The 20,315-nt window shown below is 60.6% G+C and overlaps 2 protein-coding genes across 2 annotated transcripts; one reads left to right on the forward strand and one right to left on the reverse strand.

Annotated features, from left to right (window-relative positions):
* Positions 1 to 1,225: 1,225 nt before the first annotated feature.
* On the forward strand, positions 1,226 to 6,466 carry LOC125425800 (TOG array regulator of axonemal microtubules protein 1-like). Its single transcript, XM_048483474.1, has 4 exons — positions 1,226 to 1,406; positions 1,965 to 2,184; positions 4,047 to 4,133; positions 5,319 to 6,466. The coding sequence occupies exons 1-4, from the start codon at positions 1,239 to 1,241 to the stop codon at positions 5,570 to 5,572; spliced, it is 729 nt and encodes a 242-aa protein (XP_048339431.1). The 5' UTR covers positions 1,226 to 1,238; the 3' UTR covers positions 5,573 to 6,466.
* A 6,144-nt stretch (positions 6,467 to 12,610) lies between these two features.
* LOC125427205 (pre-mRNA-processing factor 39-like) lies at positions 12,611 to 14,137 on the reverse strand. The gene is made up of 3 exons (XM_048486326.1): positions 14,004 to 14,137; positions 13,597 to 13,781; positions 12,611 to 13,159 (listed from the first exon to the last, which is right to left on the reverse strand). Exons 2-3 carry the CDS (start codon positions 13,746 to 13,748, stop codon positions 13,024 to 13,026), a joined length of 288 nt encoding a protein of 95 aa, XP_048342283.1. The 5' UTR covers positions 13,749 to 13,781; positions 14,004 to 14,137; the 3' UTR covers positions 12,611 to 13,023.
* Between the last annotated feature and the right edge of the window lie 6,178 nt (positions 14,138 to 20,315).

Consider the following 20,315-nt stretch of genomic DNA (forward strand, 5'->3'; position numbering starts at 1 on the left):
ATCCAACCCCAGCACAATGCAGGAAATACACACCTCCCTTCCCCCCCCACCTCGCCCCCAGTGACTTCTGCTCCATGCCCAGAAGACTTGGCACCCTTGGGCATCATGCCGGGGGCCACTGGTCTAGAGTGAGCCAGAGACAGGCAAGAGTGACACATTTACTGTGGGAATCACCTACGACTGACTTTTGTCTGGAAGCGGCACCTGACGACAGATGTGATCCAGCCAAGTTTTTTAACCACCACCACCCCCTCCGCCCCCCGGTACTTGGAGTGCTGATAAATATTTTGAGGGATATGTTTTGTAGGCACAAGAATTAATTGCTCAAAGCTCCCGCACTGCCTCTGCTTGTTCCTTTCCCTTCTGAGTCCATTTGGGCTGCAGGTAACGGGTCCTTGGCTACGATCCCAATCCCTGTTTGCTACCTGGTGTTCTGATACTAGCAGTGTCTAGCAGGTAAAGTTCATCGCAAGAACGGTCTAACAGATGCCCAAGGACGTAGGTGGTTAGGACTGTGCAAGAGCAGGAAATCTCCAGGCCTACTCCCAAACAACTTGCATATATGGTTAAGGGATTATTCCCAAAATGTTGGCACTGTGGAGTCCGAGATGCACACTATAGCCATATGTGGATTGCATGCAAAGAAGTAAAAAGATTCTGGGAAAAGGCATTGCTATGGATAGAGAAATTGGTGAAAAATAGTGGAATTAAGAAATGATCTATTATTTATGGGAATAATTGATGACGAAAAAATAGATATACAATATAGAAATATGAATAAGACGTTGATTAGAGCAATATATGCAGTGATAGCGTTTGGATGGAAAGATGAGAAAAAATGGATGATTCAGAAATGGTTGGAATATATATGGGAACAAGTGACATTAGACATCTTTGAAATATTATCAAAGTATAAACCGTGGCTAGAAAAACAGAATGAAATAATGAAGATATGGACAAGTTATGAGAATTGGATGAAGGAGACGGGAGTCAAAGAAGACATATGGATAAGAAGACAACAACGAATGAACTTACTGCTGTTTGGTTAAAGAAAAGTAAAACATAATATTAGGGGAGGGTGGGAGGGAAAAAAAGGGAAAATGTATTGTTTGGAAATTATATCAGAAAGATGTAAATAGAACGATTATTTCAAATTATACTATATATATAAATAAAAAGAAACTCCAGGCCTGACTATTCATCTCCAGTGCTTCTTCCTCAGCAGAGAAGGATATGAAATGACCAGGAAACTGGGCCCCCGAAACACCTTGGAAAGTGCCGAATACGTGAAGGTCATAACAGCTTCGCTGAACGCCAAGGACTTCCGGGAGCGGATCAGCGCCATCAGACAACTGTTAGCAGACACAGAGAGCAACCAGGACCTTGTGGTTGCAAACATTGTGAAGGTAACAATGGGCAGAAACTTCCTCATAAGAAAGGCAGGAAACCCAGAGATATTACCGTAACCCTCTACACAGAACAGGAAATTCACAAACCCCTTCCCCCCATCCGCAAACCTTGCTCTCTCTCTGTCTGTCTGTTTGTTACGTTTTTACCCCGCCAAATCAGGGCAGCTTACAATAAAAGCATATAAAACAATATAGAAGAAGAAGAAGAGTTTTGGATTTATATCCCCCCTTTCTCTCCTGCAGGAGACTCAAAGGGGCTTACAATCTCCTTGCCCTTCCCCCCTCACAACAAACACCCTGTGAGGTGGGTGGGGCTGAGAGAGCTCCGAGAAGCTGTGACTAGCCCAAGGTCACCCAGCTGGCGTGTGTGGGAGTGTACAGGCTAATCTGAATTCCCCAGAGAAGCCTCCACAGCTCAGGTGGCAGAGCTGGGAATCCAACCCGGTTCCTCCAGATTAGATACACGAGCTCTTAACCTCCTACGCCACTGCGGTTGAAGCAGGTCCTCTCCACGAGGAAACACAGTGCCAGTTCTTGCGTGCCCTCTTTGTGCAGATCTTTGATGCTTTCAAGTCCCGCTTGCACGACTCCAACAGCAAAGTCAACCAGGTGGCCCTGGAGACCATGCGCCAGCTGATCCCCCTGCTGAAAGAGAAACTCTCCCCGGTCATCAACATGCTCATCCCTGCCTTGGTGGACAACAACCTGAACTCCAAGAACCCTGGCATCTACGCTGCGGCCACCAGCGTCATCCAGGCCCTTTGCCAGCATTTAGGTAAGGGTGGGCGGGGCTTTTCTCCGCTGTTGGTTGAGCTTCCTGAAATATGTTTTGTTGAAGGCTTTCGCTCCTGGAATCACTGGGGTGTTGTGGGGTTTCCGGGCTGCATGGCCGTTTTCCAGTAGCATTTTCTCTTGCGGCTGGCATCTTCATCTGAAGGCAAAACGTCAGGAGAAAATGCTACTGGAACACGGCCATACAGCCCAGAAACCCCACAACACCTCACTTCCTGAAATAGTTTTTGCCAAAGTATAGTTATGCAGAGAGAATCTGATGAGACCGTTCCTCCTTGTGTTTCCATGTTGGAAGGAGTTCCTCCCTTCACGGAGCGCCTCTGGGCAGCTTCTACAAGTTAAAACCAATAAAAACATCATAAATCATAGAGTTGGAAGAGACTCACAGGACCATCGAGTCCAACCCCCTTGCCATGCAGGAAGACACGATCCAGCCTCAGTTTAAAAACCTCTTAAGAAAGATACTCCATCATCCTCCCAAGGTAGTAAAATAAATATAGCAAGTAAAACAACAATACAAATAACATTAAAGTAACTCCAACCCCCATTTCCCCCACCCCCACCCCTCAGACCAGCAACTATAGGGAGGTTTCCAGGGAGGCTAGCCAAATATGGATTTGTTCCATCTGCTTCAAGTGGAATAGGTTCACAAGATCTAACCCGTTGATTAGGACAGTTTTCTCACCTTTTTCCGGGTGGGGGAGGGTGGTAGTTGAGCTTGGCAGCTGTGAAAAAGGCAAACTCTATGCTGGGGATGATTAGGAAAGGAGTTGATAATAAAACTGCAAGGATTGTCAGGCCCTTATATAAAGCCGTGGTGCGACCGCACTTGGAGTACTGTGTTCAGTTCTGGTCGCCGCATCTCAAAAAGGATATCGAAGAGATAGAAAAAGTGCAGAGAAGGGCAACGAGGATGATTGAAGGATTGGAGCACCTTCCTTATGAGGAGAGGCTGCAGCGTTTGGGACTCTTTAGTTTGGAGAGGAGACGTCTGAGGGGGGATAGGATTGAAGTCTATAAAATGATGCATGGGGTAGAAAATGTTGACAGAGAGAAATTTTTCTCTCTTTCTCACGATAATAGAACCAGGGGGCATCCATTGAAAATGCTGGGGGGAAGAATTAGGACTAATAAAAGGAAACACTTCTTCACACAACGTGTGATTGGTGTTTGGAATATGCTGCCATAGGAGGTGGTGATGGCCACTAACCTGGATAGCTTTAAAAGGGGCTTGGACAGATTTATGGAGGAGAAGTCGATGTATGGCTACCAATCTTGATCCTCCTTGATCTGAGATTGCAAATGCCTTAGCAGACCAGGTGCTCAGGGGGAGCCGCAGCAGCAGAAGGCCATTGCTTTCACCTCCTGCAAGTGAGCTCCCAAAGGCACCTGGTGGGCCACTGCGAGTAGCAGAGAGCTGGACTAGATGGACTCTGGTCTGATCCAGCAGGCTAGTTCTTATGTTCTTATGAGCTTGCTGGAAGGACCTGGGGTGTGTGTGCCCCCCCCCCTTCATATCTGTGGACTCCTGTGAACATTAGCAGCTGGGATGGGTCGTTCCTTTAATCAGCCTAGCCCTCACCAGCAGTTGAATACAGGATGTTGAAGAACTGGTGGTGGACGCAGCAGAAGAAAAGCCAGACGAAAAGCAAAAGTTGCGCTTGGTGATGAGTGAAGTTAAAATGGGGGTGGGGGGTGGGGGGTGGCGGCATGTCAGAGTCTGTCCAGCAGCCCTGTGGTTTTGGGGGCCTCAGAATCACAAAACCGTTTGCTCCCTCCTGAAACCAGTGAAAGAACCACCTATTGAGTTGGGGAGGTCTCTGATCTGTCTTCCTCTGCATCTAGACAATTACCTGCTTCTCCAGCAATTCTGCACCAAAGCCCAGTTCCTGAGTGGAAAAGCCAAACAAGATGTCACTGAGATACTAGCTGGTAAGCCTGGAACAAGCCCCACAGATCTCCCTCCGCTTCAAAGCTGATTGGACCTTTCCTTTACGATCCTGTGGGGTATTGGTATGCTTCGGTTTCTTACCAAGGCAGTGGCCACCCGGATCGTGCTGTGGAGCTCTGCCCTTCTGGGCATATGCTGGGCAGTTTGGAATGCTTCTACCACCCTGCACTCTCGGGGCTGGTGTCACTAGACTAAAAAACATTTTAAAATAGTACAGTCGAAGGCTTTCACAGCCAAAATCACTGGGGTGTTGTGGGTTTTCTCCGGACATTTCGCCTGCATCTGTGGCTGGCATCTTCAGAGGATCTGATGGTAGTAAAGCAAGTGGAGTATATATACCTGTGGGATGTCCAGGGTGGGAGAAAGAACCATCCACCTACCTACGTATGCTAAAATGGGTGGATTCCACTCAACAACACACTTGTTAATTGCACCCTTATGTCTCATGCACGGTTCTCCAGATTAGAGTCCACATGAGGAGCAGACTCTTATCTGGTGAAGCAGATTGGTTTCCCTACTCCTAGATTCCTGCTGGGTGACCTGGGGCCACCTACCTCACAAGGGGTCTGTTGTGGAAGGGAAAGGAATTTGTAGGCCTGCTTGAGTCTCTTTACAGGAGAGAAAAGGGGTGTGTGTGTGTGTGTGGGGGGGGGGGGTTATACACCCAAACTCCTGTTCTTCCCCTCAACAACAACCCAGTGAGGTAGGTTAGCCTGAGAGTCCCAGGGGCCAAGGTTGCCCATCGTAGGAGGTTAAGAGCTCGTGTATCTAATCTGGAGGAACCGGGTTTGATTCTCCGCTTTGCTGCCTGAGCTGTGGAGGCTTATCTGGGGAATTCAGATTAGCCTGTACACTCCCACACACGCCAGCTGGGTGACCTTGGGCTAGTCACAGCTTCTTGGAGCTCTCTCAGCCCCACCTACCTCACAGGGTGTTTGTTGTGAGGGGGGAAGGGCAAGGAGATTGTAAGTCCCTTTGAGTCTCCTGCAGGAGAGAAAGGGGGGATATAAATCCAAACTCTTCTTCTTCTCATCGCACATTCCTGACCAAGTGGGCCTTGATTCTGGGTTCCCTAGGTCCTGGTCCAACACTGTACGATCTCTCAATGTGCGATCTCTCTCCTTCACCTTCCCCCCCCACTCCCCCGGTCCTTTTCTTGGTTCCAGAGCTGGTGGTCGAGTTGTATCCCCGGAAGCCTCACGCTGTGGAGCAGAAAGTCCTGGTGGTTTTGTGGCATCTCTTGGGCAACATGACCAACAGCGGCTCCTTGCCTGGAGCCACCGGCAACATCCGGACAGCCACTGCTAAATTGTCAAAAGCGCTTTTTGCACAAATGGGTCAGAATCTGCTCCTGCAGGCTGCCTCCCAGCCCCCGCACATCAAACGGACCTTGGAGGAGTTCCTTGACCAGGCGACCTGAGGCGCACCCAGCCGGGGCTGGATCAGAGACTGGGTTTGCGTGGGGTGGAGCGGAGCGGTCTCGGTGGGGGGGTTTCCTTTGCAGTGCCTGTGTTGTTCACCCAGAAGCGGACTGTCCTGAACAACCAATTGAGGAGGGCTTGGCTGTTCCGGCCCAAGTCCCGCACCTCTACCAAAATCAGTATGGCGCTTGTAGCGTCTTCTCTTCCTTGGTGCTGGCCCAGCAACCTGCGGAGTAGGGCAGCGACACACGTCTTGGGAGGCAAAGTCCAGTCCTGCTCGCTTGCACTCTTCCGTGGACTTTGTGGCACGCCTGCCCTGAACATGCTGACGGAGGTGAAACACTAAAATAGGAGTAGTTTTAATCATGAAATCATGTTAACGACTCATCCTCTCATGTAGCCTTACGCGGAAACACAAAATTCTCGAGACACGCGTGTGACATGCAGGGTTCTGTGTGACGTTTGTGAACAAAGGTGTCTTTTTTTTTCCACTCGGTCCCCCTCAAGACTTCGCAGTGTTAGCTTCGCTTCTCCTGCTGTGGGCAAACCACACCCGCTTGACGCTTGGGCATAATTAGCTGCATCCTCTTGCAAAACTTTTAACAGGTCATAATGAAGCATGTTGACCAAAATTTATAGAAAACGAATAATTTTTACAGATTTCGAACACGTCTTAAGAAACGTAACGTGTCGAACGTCACTTTCATATTTCCAGCGTGGAAAAACGAGACTGAATTTTATGTCTGTCCAAAATTTATAAAGGTGTTTAACTTCTCTGCCTTGCTGTGCAATTCTCAGTGATATAATAGTGCCAGTTCTTCTCTTCTTCCTCAAGTACTGTATTCATTTGAAGCAAAGAATGTTCTGAAAAAATAAATGGATTTATTTCTGTACACTTGAGACTCTCCTTCACTTTAGCAGGTTTTTAAAACGGGTTTTGCGTGCCGTAAGGCTCAGTAGACCCTCAGGAGTGGCATTTTGAAATTTTGTGGCATGGATTTTAGCGAGTGATATGATTGAAGTCTATAAAATTATGCACGGGGTAGAAAATGTGGACAGAGAGAAATTGTTCTCTCTTTCTCACAATGCTAGAACCAGGGGGCATCCATTGAAAATGCTGGGGGGAAGAATTAGGACTAATAAAAGGAAACACTTCTTCACGCAATGTGTGATTGGTGTTTGGAATATGCTGCCACAGGAGGTGGTGATGGCCACTCACCTGGATAGCTTTAAAAGGGGCTTGGGCAGATTTATGGAGGAGAAGTCGATCTCTGGCTACCAAACTTGATCCTCCTTGATCTGAGATTGCAAATGCCTTAGCAGACCAGGTGCTCAGGGGCAGCAGCAGCAGAAGGCCGTTGCTTTCACATCCTGCACGTGAGCTCCCCAAGGCACCTGGTGGGCCACTTCGAGTAGCAGAGTGCTGGACTAGATGGACTCTGGTCTGATCCAGCTGGCTCGTTCTTATGTTCTCATGAGCGGACAGACAGCATGCAGCAAAGACACCCAGGGAAGCAGCTACGTACCAGAAGGGCGGGGAGAGGTAGAGACGGCCCAGGAGACGCGTTAGATTAACAAGGTTATTCTGCACAGACTTACACGGGCTTCATAGTCATTTCTGATGCCAGAAGGGACCTTGGGAGCTGGACTTTGTAGAAGGGAGCTAGACCTAACTCAGGATTCTTTCAGTACAGCTGTAGTATTTCAAGCCACCATCAGTTAATAACAGCCTCAAGTTGTCCTAAATTATCTTCACTTTAGACTCTTTTCCAGTTTAAGAACCTCAAGCTTTTCTGGGCGCCATTCCTGATCCCTCGAAGTTGGTTGGATCAAATTTGGGTGGTGTTTTTTTTTTTTAAATGTGGGTTCTGAATGACCACAGTAATACAAAAAACCCCTTTAAAACAACTAATTAAAGTAATTGGCTTTTATCCACGTGTCGCACTTTCTGAGGCATGTTTCTTCAGCTGGGCCAAATCGAGGCCAGCAAACAGCTGCAGCGGGGCCATCCCACCCTCGGCCTCAGATCTCCCAGCTTTGCCCTGATTTTCTCTGAGGGTGCTGTCCTGAAGTTTTCTAGGAATCCAAGCCCACATCCCAAAAAGTACTGTTTCCTCTTCTATGGTCCTTCCTGTTCTACCAGGTAGCAGGTATCTATGACTCTGTGCGACGGTCCTAAAGCTGCAGGAAGACCTCCTTTTGCTTTGAAAGCTAGCCCTGCCTTAACATATGCGCTGGTGTTCTCCCCATTCAAGTGGGCCGAATGCTTGGTTGAAAAAGCCTTAGTCAACAGACTCTTGCCCCTCTGGGAAGGCTGGGCACTAGCCCCGGCGGGCCTTAGCTTAGCTTCTCTTGGATTTTAGCCAGATGCAAGAGGCTACAGCCCAGCGGACCCAGCAAAGTAGCCGACGCCTCCTGTTTGAGGGGAGAGAGGCAGGCCACTCTAAAACAGGCATTGGTATGGCCTCCGGTGGAAACATTCCCTTGGATATGAAGGGACTGAACTACTACAGGGTGGTTTTGGTTTTCTGCTGGCGGAATCTGTTTGCCCCGCCTCCCACCCAACTCAGGACAGCCCACGTGGCCCTCTTCCCATTTTTTCTCTAACAACAATCCTGTGAAGTTGGCTCGGTTCAAGGCCTCCCAATAAGCTTCTGTTAGATCCCTGGATCTTCGCTTAATAAATGGACACTGGTATATTTCTCAGCAGCCTTTACTGTAGAGGTAGATCAGGTCCCTGTGTGAGGGGGGGGGGGTCTGAGGTCAGAAAGCCCCCCCCCAAACACCACTTACCCTCTGGCAAATCAAAGGCAGCCCAAATAAGGTTGAAACTGCATTTCCTGGGTTGAGTTCAAATTCTAGATGCAGGACACATCACGGGACTCTCAATGGTGAGCTTAAATGACAGGCGGAAAAGTACTGGTTGGAGGATATGAGGATTTTTTTTTTTTACAGTAAGACTTGCTCTGCAGTGGAATCAGCTGGCCAGGGTGGGAGGTGGCGAGCTCGCCCTCCCTGGCAGTCTTCAAGCGGCGGCTGGACAAGAACTGGTCAGGGGGATGCTCTGGGGTGATCCTGCAAAGAGCAGGGGGCTGGACTAGATGGCCTCCAGGGTACCTCCGAACTCTATGATTATTCCATGAGCTTGCAGCCACGTGGCCAAGCAGCCTTCACAGGGCAGATCTAGGCTGGGGATTCCTGGAGGTGAAGCCTGGGGCGGGAGCTCAGTGGGGCCAACGTCCAAGACCACCCTCCAGAGCAGCCCTTTCCCTTCTATCCTATGGGAACCACTTGTCAATCTGGGAGTTCTCCAGGCCCCACCGGGAGGTTGCGGCATTAGCCACCCTGCACCGACAGCTTCCAGGCCCCGAAGCATTAAAGAACCTTCGCAAAGCGACCACTTCAACACAAAACGCAGAGGATGAACTCCTCTCTCTCATTTCGCCACCGGCCCTCTGCACATGGTCAGAGGCACCCCCGCGAGGCCGGAGAAACGATCTAGCGGCGGGAGGAAGGGGATGCAGGTCGCGCGGGTCCAGAGGCTGAGGCGCACGCGCAAGAGCGGCGGCGTCCGGCGCATGCGCTTCCGCCCGCTCTCCGACAGGCGCCGCTGACGAAGCGAGTCTTTGCGAGACTTTCCCGCCCGGCGCGGGGACTGGTGCGCGTGCGCGAGCCCGCGTCGGCGCAGGCGATGGGATAGGCCCGGGCCTGGCGCGCCTGCGCAGTCAGTCGACGTCGAGCGCGAGGGGCGTTAGGCTGAGGCGGACGGGCCCGATGGCCGACAGCGCGCGGCGGGTGAGAGAGCGCGAGCGGGGGAGGGGAGGAGGGGAGGAGGGGAGGGGGGGAGCGGACCCCCCCCATCCCCAGAAGGGAGGGAAGCCGCGCCACAGCCCCCCCCCGCTCCCCGGCTGCTCCTGAGGCGATCTGGCCTCACGTGCCCTGCCCCCCTCAGGGAGAGCGCGGCCCTCCCCTGGGGGGGGGATCTTTAGCTGGTTGTTGGCCTTCATTACCATTCGAGCCTCACCCAGTGGCCTAGGAAGTTGTAATGTTTCGGCGTAGTATTCGTGCGGATCCCAGCAGGGCTGCCTTCTGAATTTGACAGATGTTAATTTTGTCAATTCGAAGATGTTTCAAGTGCTGCCCTAGTGTATTTGGGATGGCGTCCAGGGTGCTGATGACGACTGGGGAGACCTCAGCTGGTTATTATTATTATTATTTAAAGATCTTTTGTTTCCACCAGCACCTAGTCCAGGGCTGTGGTCCCCAACAACAGCTGGCCTGCAAACTTCTCTTCTGATAGGTTGACCTTGGCAGTGTTGCCCACTTTCCAGGCCTTGAGCCAGAGATTCCTCTGAACCAGAACTGTTGCAGCCTGAGACCTTGCACACAAAAAGGATATCGAAGAGATAGAAAAAGTGCAGAGAAGGGCAACGAGGATAATTGAGGGACTGGAGCACCTTCCTTATGAGGAGAGGCTGCAGCGTTTGGGACTCTTTAGTTTGGAGAGGAGACGTCTGAGGGGGGATATGATTGAAGTCTATAAAATTATGCATGGGGTAGAAAATGTTGACAGAGAGAAATTTTTCTCTCTTTCTCACAATAACTAGAACCAGGGGGCATCCATTGAAAATGCTGGGGGGAAGAATTAGGACTAATAAAAGGAAACACTTCTTCACGCAATGTGTGATTTGGTGTTTGGAATCTGCTGCCACAGGAGGTGGTGATGGCCACTAACCTGGATAGCTTTAAAAGGGGCTTGGGCAGATTGATGGAGGAGAAGTCGATCTATGGCTCCCAATCTTGATCCTCCTTGATCTGAGGTTGCAAATGCCTTAACAGTCCAGGTGTTCGGGAGCAGCAGCAGCAGCAGCAGACCATTGCTTTCACATCCTGCACGTGAGCTCCCAAAGGCACCTGGTGGGCCACTGCAAGTAGCAGAGAGCTGGACTAGATGGACTCTGGTCTGATCCAGCAGGCTTGTTCTTATGTTCTTATGTCTGGGCCGGATCTGGCTGAAGAGGTCTGTTCTGGGTCCATGTTGCTCTCAGTGGTCTGAGCGCTCAGATGGCAGAGGTTCCTCCTTTGTGCAAGGCTCCTGTGCCTCTTTGCAGTGGAGAAATGGAACCCACTGAGTCCTCCTCCTCGCAGTTCTCTTTGGAAGAGGGGGGGATGCCCAGGAGGTCTCTTTGTGGGGGGAGCTGAAGGCTTTGATTGTGACCCACTCTCTGGTCGCGTATCCGCTCTCCTCCTTCTAGACTCCCAAAGGGAGGGGGAAGCACAATGCGTGGGCTCAGACTTCTCTCCGAGGCCTGGTGACACAGCAGTCCCTGCGGCTCCCCCTGGGCCTGTTGCGCCAGGAAAAGCTGCAGAAACCGAGAGCTCCCACCCAGTCATCTCATCTCCACTCTGCATGCTGGCCTCAGACTCCGAGGAAGGCTGCAGAGCTGGCCTCAGGGATGGCGGGCCTGGGAGGTTCTCAGACCCTCCCTCTGGTCCCAGCGACGAGGCTCAAGTGGGCTGGGGCACTGCAGGTGGGGCTGGGCACCTGTCCCCCCAGGCGCCTCGTCAGCGCGCAGGAAGCTCCTCTGTGGCGCCCGGCCTGCCTTCCCCTTCCCCCTCCCTGCCTTCTCTGCTGACGAGAGAGGGGCAGACATGGGGACTGTCTGTTCCAGTTCTTGATCCAGTGGAGCTGCTCCAAAAGCAGCAACCCGACCAGACTAAGAGCTATGAAAACGGGAGGGGGAGGGGAAGGACCACCCCCTGTAGTTCTGGGTGGAGCAAGTTTTCCATAGCCCTGCTCGGACAGTAGGGGGTCGGGGCCAAATCGAGTGTGAATGACGCAGCCCCATTGAAGGAAAAAGGCCCAACTCTCAAAATGCTGCAGGCTCTCTGGGATGCAGCTGAGGGCTGGAAACACCCACAGCGCTCTGTCTGGGCCATGATCCGGGGGAGGCACACATCGGAACCTGTGAGGTTTTCCTCCTCTTAATTAGAAGTGCCTTTTTGTTCAGGTTAGCCCCGCCCGTGAACTGGGAGACGGCAGCAGGGGTTGGCTTGGCAGGAACACCCCCCTCCCCCGCCCACAAGTCTTCCCACTTCTCAGCGGCCGGAATGTCAGCTTGGACCAAAAGACACAGCAGATGGAAGGACAAGCCGACTGTCTGAGCATCACCTCTCTGTATTCTATCTTGGGGGAGAGGCACAGCAGCGGAGAGGCTCCCCCTTTTTCTGGAAGGGAAGCTGGGCCGCGCACCCTGAAATCCACCACGACGACCTGGAATTCTTGTGCAACAGCTGGAACGGGAGGGGAAGAGCAAAGCCACAAAAACCTCTCAGGCTCCCCACATTTCAACTGTGCACTTTGGAAAGTTCTTGCTTCTCAACTGGAGGCTCCCAAGCACTTGTTTACACCAGAGTTGGATCAAGCGCTTTTTTCCAGCTCCAAGCCGGGCACGATAATAAACTAATTTGGGTCAAGAATATACCGATTCAGACTGCGGGACGAAGACTCACCCCATCCCCCCCCCCACCATTCCTCTATTGCAGTGATGGCGAACCTTTTCGAGACCGAGTGCCCAAACTGCAACCCAAACCCCACTTATTTATCGCAAAGTGCCAACGTGGCCATTTAACCTGAATGCTGAGGTTTTAGTTTAGAAAAAACGGTTGGCTCCAAGGCGTGCGTTACTCGGGAGTAAGCTTGGTGGTAGTCGGCGGCTTGGCTTTGAAGCAACCGTGCAACTCTTCCAACGGGTGAATCACGACCCTAGGAGGGTTTACTCAGAAGCAAGCCCCATTGCCAGCAACTGAGCTTACTCCCAGGTAAAGGATCACGCTTTAGTTCTTCGCATGAAAATCAGTGGGGTTTAACAGCGCTTAACAGGGTTACCTACACTGCTTCCCCAAAACTAGGTCTTAGGTTTAATGCTAATAATTGAGCCCAGCAGCCCAGGCCAGCCTAGAAATGGGGGGAGGCACTCTGCAAGTGCCCACAGAGAGGGCTCTGAGTGCCACCTCTGGCACCCGTGCCATAGGTTCGCCACCACTGCTCTATTGCATTTCTCGATCCCCTGCCTTCCTTCCCACTGGGCACCTGACGCGGATCCCGTTACCAGGATGCGATCAGCCCTGAGTCTCAGTGAAAAAAGGGGATTACAATTATTATTATTATTTTGCCATCAAGTCACAGTTGACACGTGACAAACCCTGATGGGGTTTTCAAGGCAGGAGATGTTGAGAGGTGGTTTGCCATTCCCTGCCTCTGCGCCACGAACCTGGGATTCTCTGGGGGTCTCCCACCCATGGCCGATCTTGCTTAACTCCTGAGATCTGACAAGATTGGGCTGGCTAGTGTGGACTTCCCAGGCCAAGCCAGGCCAGGCTGCAAGCAGAATCTATAAACATGCTATCTGTGCTACGTCCAGGGGCTTCCTTTTGGGTGGACCCATCCTTACATGCCGTCTGAGGTCATGCAGCCCAGGAGGCCTCTGCTAGAGCACGCGAATTCATACCCATTCTCGGCTTTCCTTTTCAGAGTCTCCTGTTCCCTCAGGAGGGCTTGGTGTTCTTCGTAGGCGCCCAAAAGCCTGTCCAGAGCGGAACAAAGAAAACAGAATCCCCAGATTAGACGTCGGGGTCTGGAAATGCAGGCGGCTTCTGCTGCAGGCCTCGCTCCTCCGCCTGGGCTCCCTCCCGCTGCTGTAACCCCCCTGGAGCAGCGAGGCCTGCCCCTCTGGCCAACGCTGGGACACCCAGGCCTGGTGGACACCAAGAAAGCCGAGTCTGCCTTCAGCTGCTTACGGATTACACCTCACAAGGGAAATCCTCTCCTGAAGAGAATGCACCACCTCCCACCTACAGAGTGTTATTATCACATTGCTATCCTGAGCAGGCAGGACCCCCTGGGAAGAAGCCCCTGTCTGCAGCCCCCTCCCCACTGGTCTCTGTGCCCTGCACTCTCATTCACTCGTGCCGCCAATGCTGGAATAAACTCGGGGGGAGGGGAGGGGAGACGGGGACTCACTTGTTCACATCCAGACCAAAATCTTCAAGAAATTCCACTTTTCGCTGGGAAAACAAAATCCTCATCTTTATAGGCAAGGGACCGCCGATGGCTTTGTCAAAGCACACAAGGATGTTCTCTTCATTTTGCTTCAGGTCTCCGTTGTACTCCATCTCCAGCAAGTTGAGATATAACTTGGGGTTATCCTAAGTACAGAGAGAGATTCTGACTGTGTGCTACTTTTCCAGATCAAGAGAACAAAAATGTGTGGCTGTTGTGAGTTTTGGGGGTTGTGTGGCCGTGGTCTGGTAGGTTCTGCTCCCGATGTTCTGCTCTGCAAAACGTTTCTGTGGGCAAAAGGCTAGGAGCAGAAACTATCAGATCATGGCCACACGGCCCCGAAAACACACAACAGTCTCCTCCATTACCTGCTGCCGACCTTGGGGCTGTCTCGGCTCCGAAGACTGTATTCGGGAAGAGGACCTGACCTGGGGCGTACAGACTGCCACGGCGGTTAAGAAGGCCCAGCAAGACTGTACTATCTGAGACTTTTAAGGAAACAACGAATGGAAAACTCCTGGTGTCCTTTTACCACTGGGCTATAGAGAGTGTCTTAACCGACTGCATCTGTGTATGGTTCTCCAGTTGCACAGTGGCGGATAGGAAGGCGCTCCAAAGGGTGATCACTACTGCACAGAGGATTATCAGCTGCCCTCTCCCCTCCTTGGAAGAACTCTATAATTCCCGAAGCCTAAAGAAAGCCCAAAATATTCTGAGAGACCCGTGTCATCCAGCACACGCTCTTTTTGAACTGTCACCATCCGGCAGACGATACAGGTATATCAAAACTAGGACAAAGAGGCTTAGAGACAGCTTCTACTCTAGAGCTGTGGCTATGCTGAACTCCGCGGCTTCGTGTTGATGTGTTTGGGGCTGTGTAGGGATGGGTGGAGGAAGGGGAAAGTGAGGATGGGGCATGAGTCTGGAATTGTGTGCATCGAGGAATGCTGCTGTAAATTTCGTTGTGTGTGCACAATGACAATAAAATGCTTATGCTTAGGAAATCGGGAGGGGGGCTTTCAGTGGGGGATAAAGGGGCCAGCTTTCACCAAGTACGGTGCTTGTATGCCTTATCAGTAAACGCTACTGATTGATATTTCAGAGTCTGTTGATTGGCTTAAGGTCCCATGACCTAACACTAACACAGCGAGGCAGGCAGACGGCCCTGACTGATTCCCTGGCGGCTGCCACAGGAATCTGTTTTCCCATACACAACAGATTTGCAAGCTGTACTCCCCCCAAAAAATTAACCTGCTTCACTGTCTGCCCACCAACAATTTCCTCCAAGAAGAGATGCGCAAGGCAGCAAAAAACTGTGAAAAGAAAATCTGTCTTTTCTGTCCTCCCCCACAGCTACCCACTCTGTCAGCACTGCTCTGATCAGCACTCACCCCCCCAACTGCGGACATTCCTCAAAGCAGGGCCGGAAGGTGTTTGCACGTGATCTAGGAATCAGTGTTACCTCCCTCAGGAGGGGCAGCTGAGACCCAAACTTTGGACATCTGGATGTTTATGACTACCCATGAGTATAAAGAATGGCATCCAATATATCCAACAGCTTGAGAATTCCATTTATATCAAATTCATTATGGGTTGTTGATGGGGGTTTTTTTTGCTTTTTTAAAAAAAACTTCTAGTCCTTATTTCCATCAAGTTCTATCAATAATTCTTGCCTTAAGAACATAAGAACGAGCCTGCTGGATCAGACCAGAGTCCATCTAGTCCAGCTCTCTGCTACTCGCAGTGGCCCACCAGGTGCCTTGGGGAGCTCACAGGCAGGAGGTGAAAGCAAGGGCCTTCTGCTGCTGCTGCTGCTGCTCCCGAGCATCTGGTCTGCTAAGGCATTTAAGAACATAAGAACGAGCCTGCTGATCAGACCAGAGTCCATCTAGTCCAGCTCTCTGCTACTCGCAGTGGCCCACCAGGTGCCTTGGGGAGCTCACAGGCAGGAGGTGAAAGCAAGGGCCTTCTGCTGCTGCTGCTGCTGCTCCCGAGCATCTGGTCTGCTAAGGCATTTAAGAACATAAGAACGAGCCTGCTGATCAGACCAGAGTCCATCTAGTCCAGCACTCTGCTACTCGCAGTGGCCCACTGGGTGCCTTTCGGAGCTCACGTGCAGGAGGTGAAAGCAAGGGCCTTCTGCTGCTGCTGCTCCTGAGCACCTGGTCTGCTAAGGCATTTAAGAACATAAGAACGAGCCTGCTGGATCAGACCAGAGTCCATCTAGTCCAGCACTCTGCTACTCGCAGTGGCCCACCGGGTGCCTTTGGGGGGGGTGGGGGGGGGGGGGGGTGGGGGGGGGGGGGGGTGGGGGGGGGGGGGGGTGGGGGGGGGGGGGGGTGGGGGGGGGGGGGGGTGGGGGGGGGGGGGGGTGGGGGGGGGGGGGGGTGGGGGGGGGGGGGGGTGGGGGGGGGGGGGGGTGGGGGGGGGGGGGGGTGGGGGGGGGGGGGGGTGGGGGGGGGGGGGGGTGGGGGGGGGGGGGGGTGGGGGGGGGGGGGGGTGGGGGGGGGGGGGGGTGGGGGGGGGGGGGGGTGGGGGGGGGGGGGGGTGGGGGGGGGGGGGGGTGGGGGGGGGGGGGGGTGGGGGGGGGGGGGGGTGGGGGGGGGGGGGGGTGGGGGGGGGGGGGGGTGGGGGGGGGGGGGGGTGGGGGGGGGGGGGGGTGGGGGGGGGGGGGGGTGGGGGGGGGGGGGGGTGGGGGGGGGGGGGGGTGGGGGGGGGGGGGGGTGGGGGGGGGGGGGGGTGGGGGGGGGGGGGGGTGGGGGGGGGGGGGGGTGGGGGGGGGGGGGGGTGGGGGGGGGGGGGGGTGGGGGGGGGGGGGGGTGGGGGGGGGGGGGGGTGGGGGGGGGGGGGGGTGGGGGGGGGGGGGGGTGGGGGGGGGGGGGGGTGGGGGGGGGGGGGGGTGGGGGGGGGGGGGGGTGGGGGGGGGGGGGGGTGGGGGGGGGGGGGGGTGGGGGGGGGGGGGGGTGGGGGGGGGGGGGGGTGGGGGGGGGGGGGGGTGGGGGGGGGGGGGGGTGGGGGGGGGGGGGGGTGGGGGGGGGGGGGGGTGGGGGGGGGGGGGGGTGGGGGGGGGGGGGGGTGGGGGGGGGGGGGGGTGGGGGGGGGGGGGGGTGGGGGGGGGGGGGGGTGGGGGGGGGGGGGGGTGGGGGGGGGGGGGGGTGGGGGGGGGGGGGGGTGGGGGGGGGGGGGGGTGGGGGGGGGGGGGGGTGGGGGGGGGGGGGGGTGGGGGGGGGGGGGGGTGGGGGGGGGGGGGGGTGGGGGGGGGGGGGGGTGGGGGGGGGGGGGGGTGGGGGGGGGGGGGGGTGGGGGGGGGGGGGGGTGGGGGGGGGGGGGGGTGGGGGGGGGGGGGGGTGGGGGGGGGGGGGGGTGGGGGGGGGGGGGGGTGGGGGGGGGGGGGGGTGGGGGGGGGGGGGGGTGGGGGGGGGGGGGGGTGGGGGGGGGGGGGGGTGGGGGGGGGGGGGGGTGGGGGGGGGGGGGGGTGGGGGGGGGGGGGGGTGGGGGGGGGGGGGGGTGGGGGGGGGGGGGGGTGGGGGGGGGGGGGGGTGGGGGGGGGGGGGGGTGGGGGGGGGGGGGGGTGGGGGGGGGGGGGGGTGGGGGGGGGGGGGGGTGGGGGGGGGGGGGGGTGGGGGGGGGGGGGGGTGGGGGGGGGGGGGGGTGGGGGGGGGGGGGGGTGGGGGGGGGGGGGGGTGGGGGGGGGGGGGGGTGGGGGGGGGGGGGGGTGGGGGGGGGGGGGGGTGGGGGGGGGGGGGGGTGGGGGGGGGGGGGGGTGGGGGGGGGGGGGGGTGGGGGGGGGGGGGGGTGGGGGGGGGGGGGGGTGGGGGGGGGGGGGGGTGGGGGGGGGGGGGGGTGGGGGGGGGGGGGGGTGGGGGGGGGGGGGGGTGGGGGGGGGGGGGGGTGGGGGGGGGGGGGGGTGGGGGGGGGGGGGGGTGGGGGGGGGGGGGGGTGGGGGGGGGGGGGGGTGGGGGGGGGGGGGGGTGGGGGGGGGGGGGGGTGGGGGGGGGGGGGGGTGGGGGGGGGGGGGGGTGGGGGGGGGGGGGGGTGGGGGGGGGGGGGGGTGGGGGGGGGGGGGGGTGGGGGGGGGGGGGGGTGGGGGGGGGGGGGGGTGGGGGGGGGGGGGGGTGGGGGGGGGGGGGGGTGGGGGGGGGGGGGGGTGGGGGGGGGGGGGGGTGGGGGGGGGGGGGGGTGGGGGGGGGGGGGGGTGGGGGGGGGGGGGGGTGGGGGGGGGGGGGGGTGGGGGGGGGGGGGGGTGGGGGGGGGGGGGGGTGGGGGGGGGGGGGGGTGGGGGGGGGGGGGGGTGGGGGGGGGGGGGGGTGGGGGGGGGGGGGGGTGGGGGGGGGGGGGGGTGGGGGGGGGGGGGGGTGGGGGGGGGGGGGGGTGGGGGGGGGGGGGGGTGGGGGGGGGGGGGGGTGGGGGGGGGGGGGGGTGGGGGGGGGGGGGGGTGGGGGGGGGGGGGGGTGGGGGGGGGGGGGGGTGGGGGGGGGGGGGGGTGGGGGGGGGGGGGGGTGGGGGGGGGGGGGGGTGGGGGGGGGGGGGGGTGGGGGGGGGGGGGGGTGGGGGGGGGGGGGGGTGGGGGGGGGGGGGGGTGGGGGGGGGGGGGGGTGGGGGGGGGGGGGGGTGGGGGGGGGGGGGGGTGGGGGGGGGGGGGGGTGGGGGGGGGGGGGGGTGGGGGGGGGGGGGGGTGGGGGGGGGGGGGGGTGGGGGGGGGGGGGGGTGGGGGGGGGGGGGGGTGGGGGGGGGGGGGGGTGGGGGGGGGGGGGGGTGGGGGGGGGGGGGGGTGGGGGGGGGGGGGGGTGGGGGGGGGGGGGGGTGGGGGGGGGGGGGGGTGGGGGGGGGGGGGGGTGGGGGGGGGGGGGGGTGGGGGGGGGGGGGGGTGGGGGGGGGGGGGGGTGGGGGGGGGGGGGGGTGGGGGGGGGGGGGGGTGGGGGGGGGGGGGGGTGGGGGGGGGGGGGGGTGGGGGGGGGGGGGGGTGGGGGGGGGGGGGGGTGGGGGGGGGGGGGGGTGGGGGGGGGGGGGGGTGGGGGGGGGGGGGGGTGGGGGGGGGGGGGGGTGGGGGGGGGGGGGGGTGGGGGGGGGGGGGGGTGGGGGGGGGGGGGGGTGGGGGGGGGGGGGGGTGGGGGGGGGGGGGGGTGGGGGGGGGGGGGGGTGGGGGGGGGGGGGGGTGGGGGGGGGGGGGGGTGGGGGGGGGGGGGGGTGGGGGGGGGGGGGGGTGGGGGGGGGGGGGGGTGGGGGGGGGGGGGGGTGGGGGGGGGGGGGGGTGGGGGGGGGGGGGGGTGGGGGGGGGGGGGGGTGGGGGGGGGGGGGGGTGGGGGGGGGGGGGGGTGGGGGGGGGGGGGGGTGGGGGGGGGGGGGGGTGGGGGGGGGGGGGGGTGGGGGGGGGGGGGGGTGGGGGGGGGGGGGGGTGGGGGGGGGGGGGGGTGGGGGGGGGGGGGGGTGGGGGGGGGGGGGGGTGGGGGGGGGGGGGGGTGGGGGGGGGGGGGGGTGGGGGGGGGGGGGGGTGGGGGGGGGGGGGGGTGGGGGGGGGGGGGGGTGGGGGGGGGGGGGGGTGGGGGGGGGGGGGGGTGGGGGGGGGGGGGGGTGGGGGGGGGGGGGGGTGGGGGGGGGGGGGGGTGGGGGGGGGGGGGGGTGGGGGGGGGGGGGGGTGGGGGGGGGGGGGGGTGGGGGGGGGGGGGGGTGGGGGGGGGGGGGGGTGGGGGGGGGGGGGGGTGGGGGGGGGGGGGGGTGGGGGGGGGGGGGGGTGGGGGGGGGGGGGGGTGGGGGGGGGGGGGGGTGGGGGGGGGGGGGGGTGGGGGGGGGGGGGGGTGGGGGGGGGGGGGGGTGGGGGGGGGGGGGGGTGGGGGGGGGGGGGGGTGGGGGGGGGGGGGGGTGGGGGGGGGGGGGGGTGGGGGGGGGGGGGGGTGGGGGGGGGGGGGGGTGGGGGGGGGGGGGGGTGGGGGGGGGGGGGGGTGGGGGGGGGGGGGGGTGGGGGGGGGGGGGGGTGGGGGGGGGGGGGGGTGGGGGGGGGGGGGGGTGGGGGGGGGGGGGGGTGGGGGGGGGGGGGGGTGGGGGGGGGGGGGGGTGGGGGGGGGGGGGGGTGGGGGGGGGGGGGGGTGGGGGGGGGGGGGGGTGGGGGGGGGGGGGGGTGGGGGGGGGGGGGGGTGGGGGGGGGGGGGGGTGGGGGGGGGGGGGGGTGGGGGGGGGGGGGGGTGGGGGGGGGGGGGGGTGGGGGGGGGGGGGGGTGGGGGGGGGGGGGGGTGGGGGGGGGGGGGGGTGGGGGGGGGGGGGGGTGGGGGGGGGGGGGGGTGGGGGGGGGGGGGGGTGGGGGGGGGGGGGGGTGGGGGGGGGGGGGGGTGGGGGGGGGGGGGGGTGGGGGGGGGGGGGGGTGGGGGGGGGGGGGGGTGGGGGGGGGGGGGGGTGGGGGGGGGGGGGGGTGGGGGGGGGGGGGGGTGGGGGGGGGGGGGGGTGGGGGGGGGGGGGGGTGGGGGGGGGGGGGGGTGGGGGGGGGGGGGGGTGGGGGGGGGGGGGGGTGGGGGGGGGGGGGGGTGGGGGGGGGGGGGGGTGGGGGGGGGGGGGGGTGGGGGGGGGGGGGGGTGGGGGGGGGGGGGGGTGGGGGGGGGGGGGGGTGGGGGGGGGGGGGGGTGGGGGGGGGGGGGGGTGGGGGGGGGGGGGGGTGGGGGGGGGGGGGGGTGGGGGGGGGGGGGGGTGGG

Source organism: Sphaerodactylus townsendi, linkage group LG02 (genome assembly GCF_021028975.2).
Source record: "Sphaerodactylus townsendi isolate TG3544 linkage group LG02, MPM_Stown_v2.3, whole genome shotgun sequence".
Taxonomy (NCBI): domain Eukaryota; kingdom Metazoa; phylum Chordata; class Lepidosauria; order Squamata; family Sphaerodactylidae; genus Sphaerodactylus; species Sphaerodactylus townsendi.

What these genes read in the sequence shown, in the direction of transcription:
- LOC125425800 (XM_048483474.1), top strand. Translation starts at nt 1,239, where the DNA reads ATGACCAGGAAACTGGGCCCCCGAAACACCTTGGAAAGTGCCGAATAC. An exon ending in TGGTTGCAAACATTGTGAAG is followed by an intron (nt 1,407 to 1,964) that starts GTAACAATGGGC and finishes CTCTTTGTGCAG; the next exon opens with ATCTTTGATGCTTTCAAGTC. An exon ending in TGTCACTGAGATACTAGCTG is followed by an intron (nt 4,134 to 5,318) that starts GTAAGCCTGGAA and finishes TCTTGGTTCCAG; the next exon opens with AGCTGGTGGTCGAGTTGTAT.
- LOC125427205 (XM_048486326.1), bottom strand. Translation starts at nt 13,748, where the DNA reads ATGGAGTACAACGGAGACCTGAAGCAAAATGAAGAGAACATCCTTGTG. An exon ending in TTTGGTCTGGATGTGAACAA is followed by an intron (nt 13,160 to 13,596) that starts GTGAGTCCCCGT and finishes CGCTCTGGACAG; the next exon opens with GCTTTTGGGCGCCTACGAAG.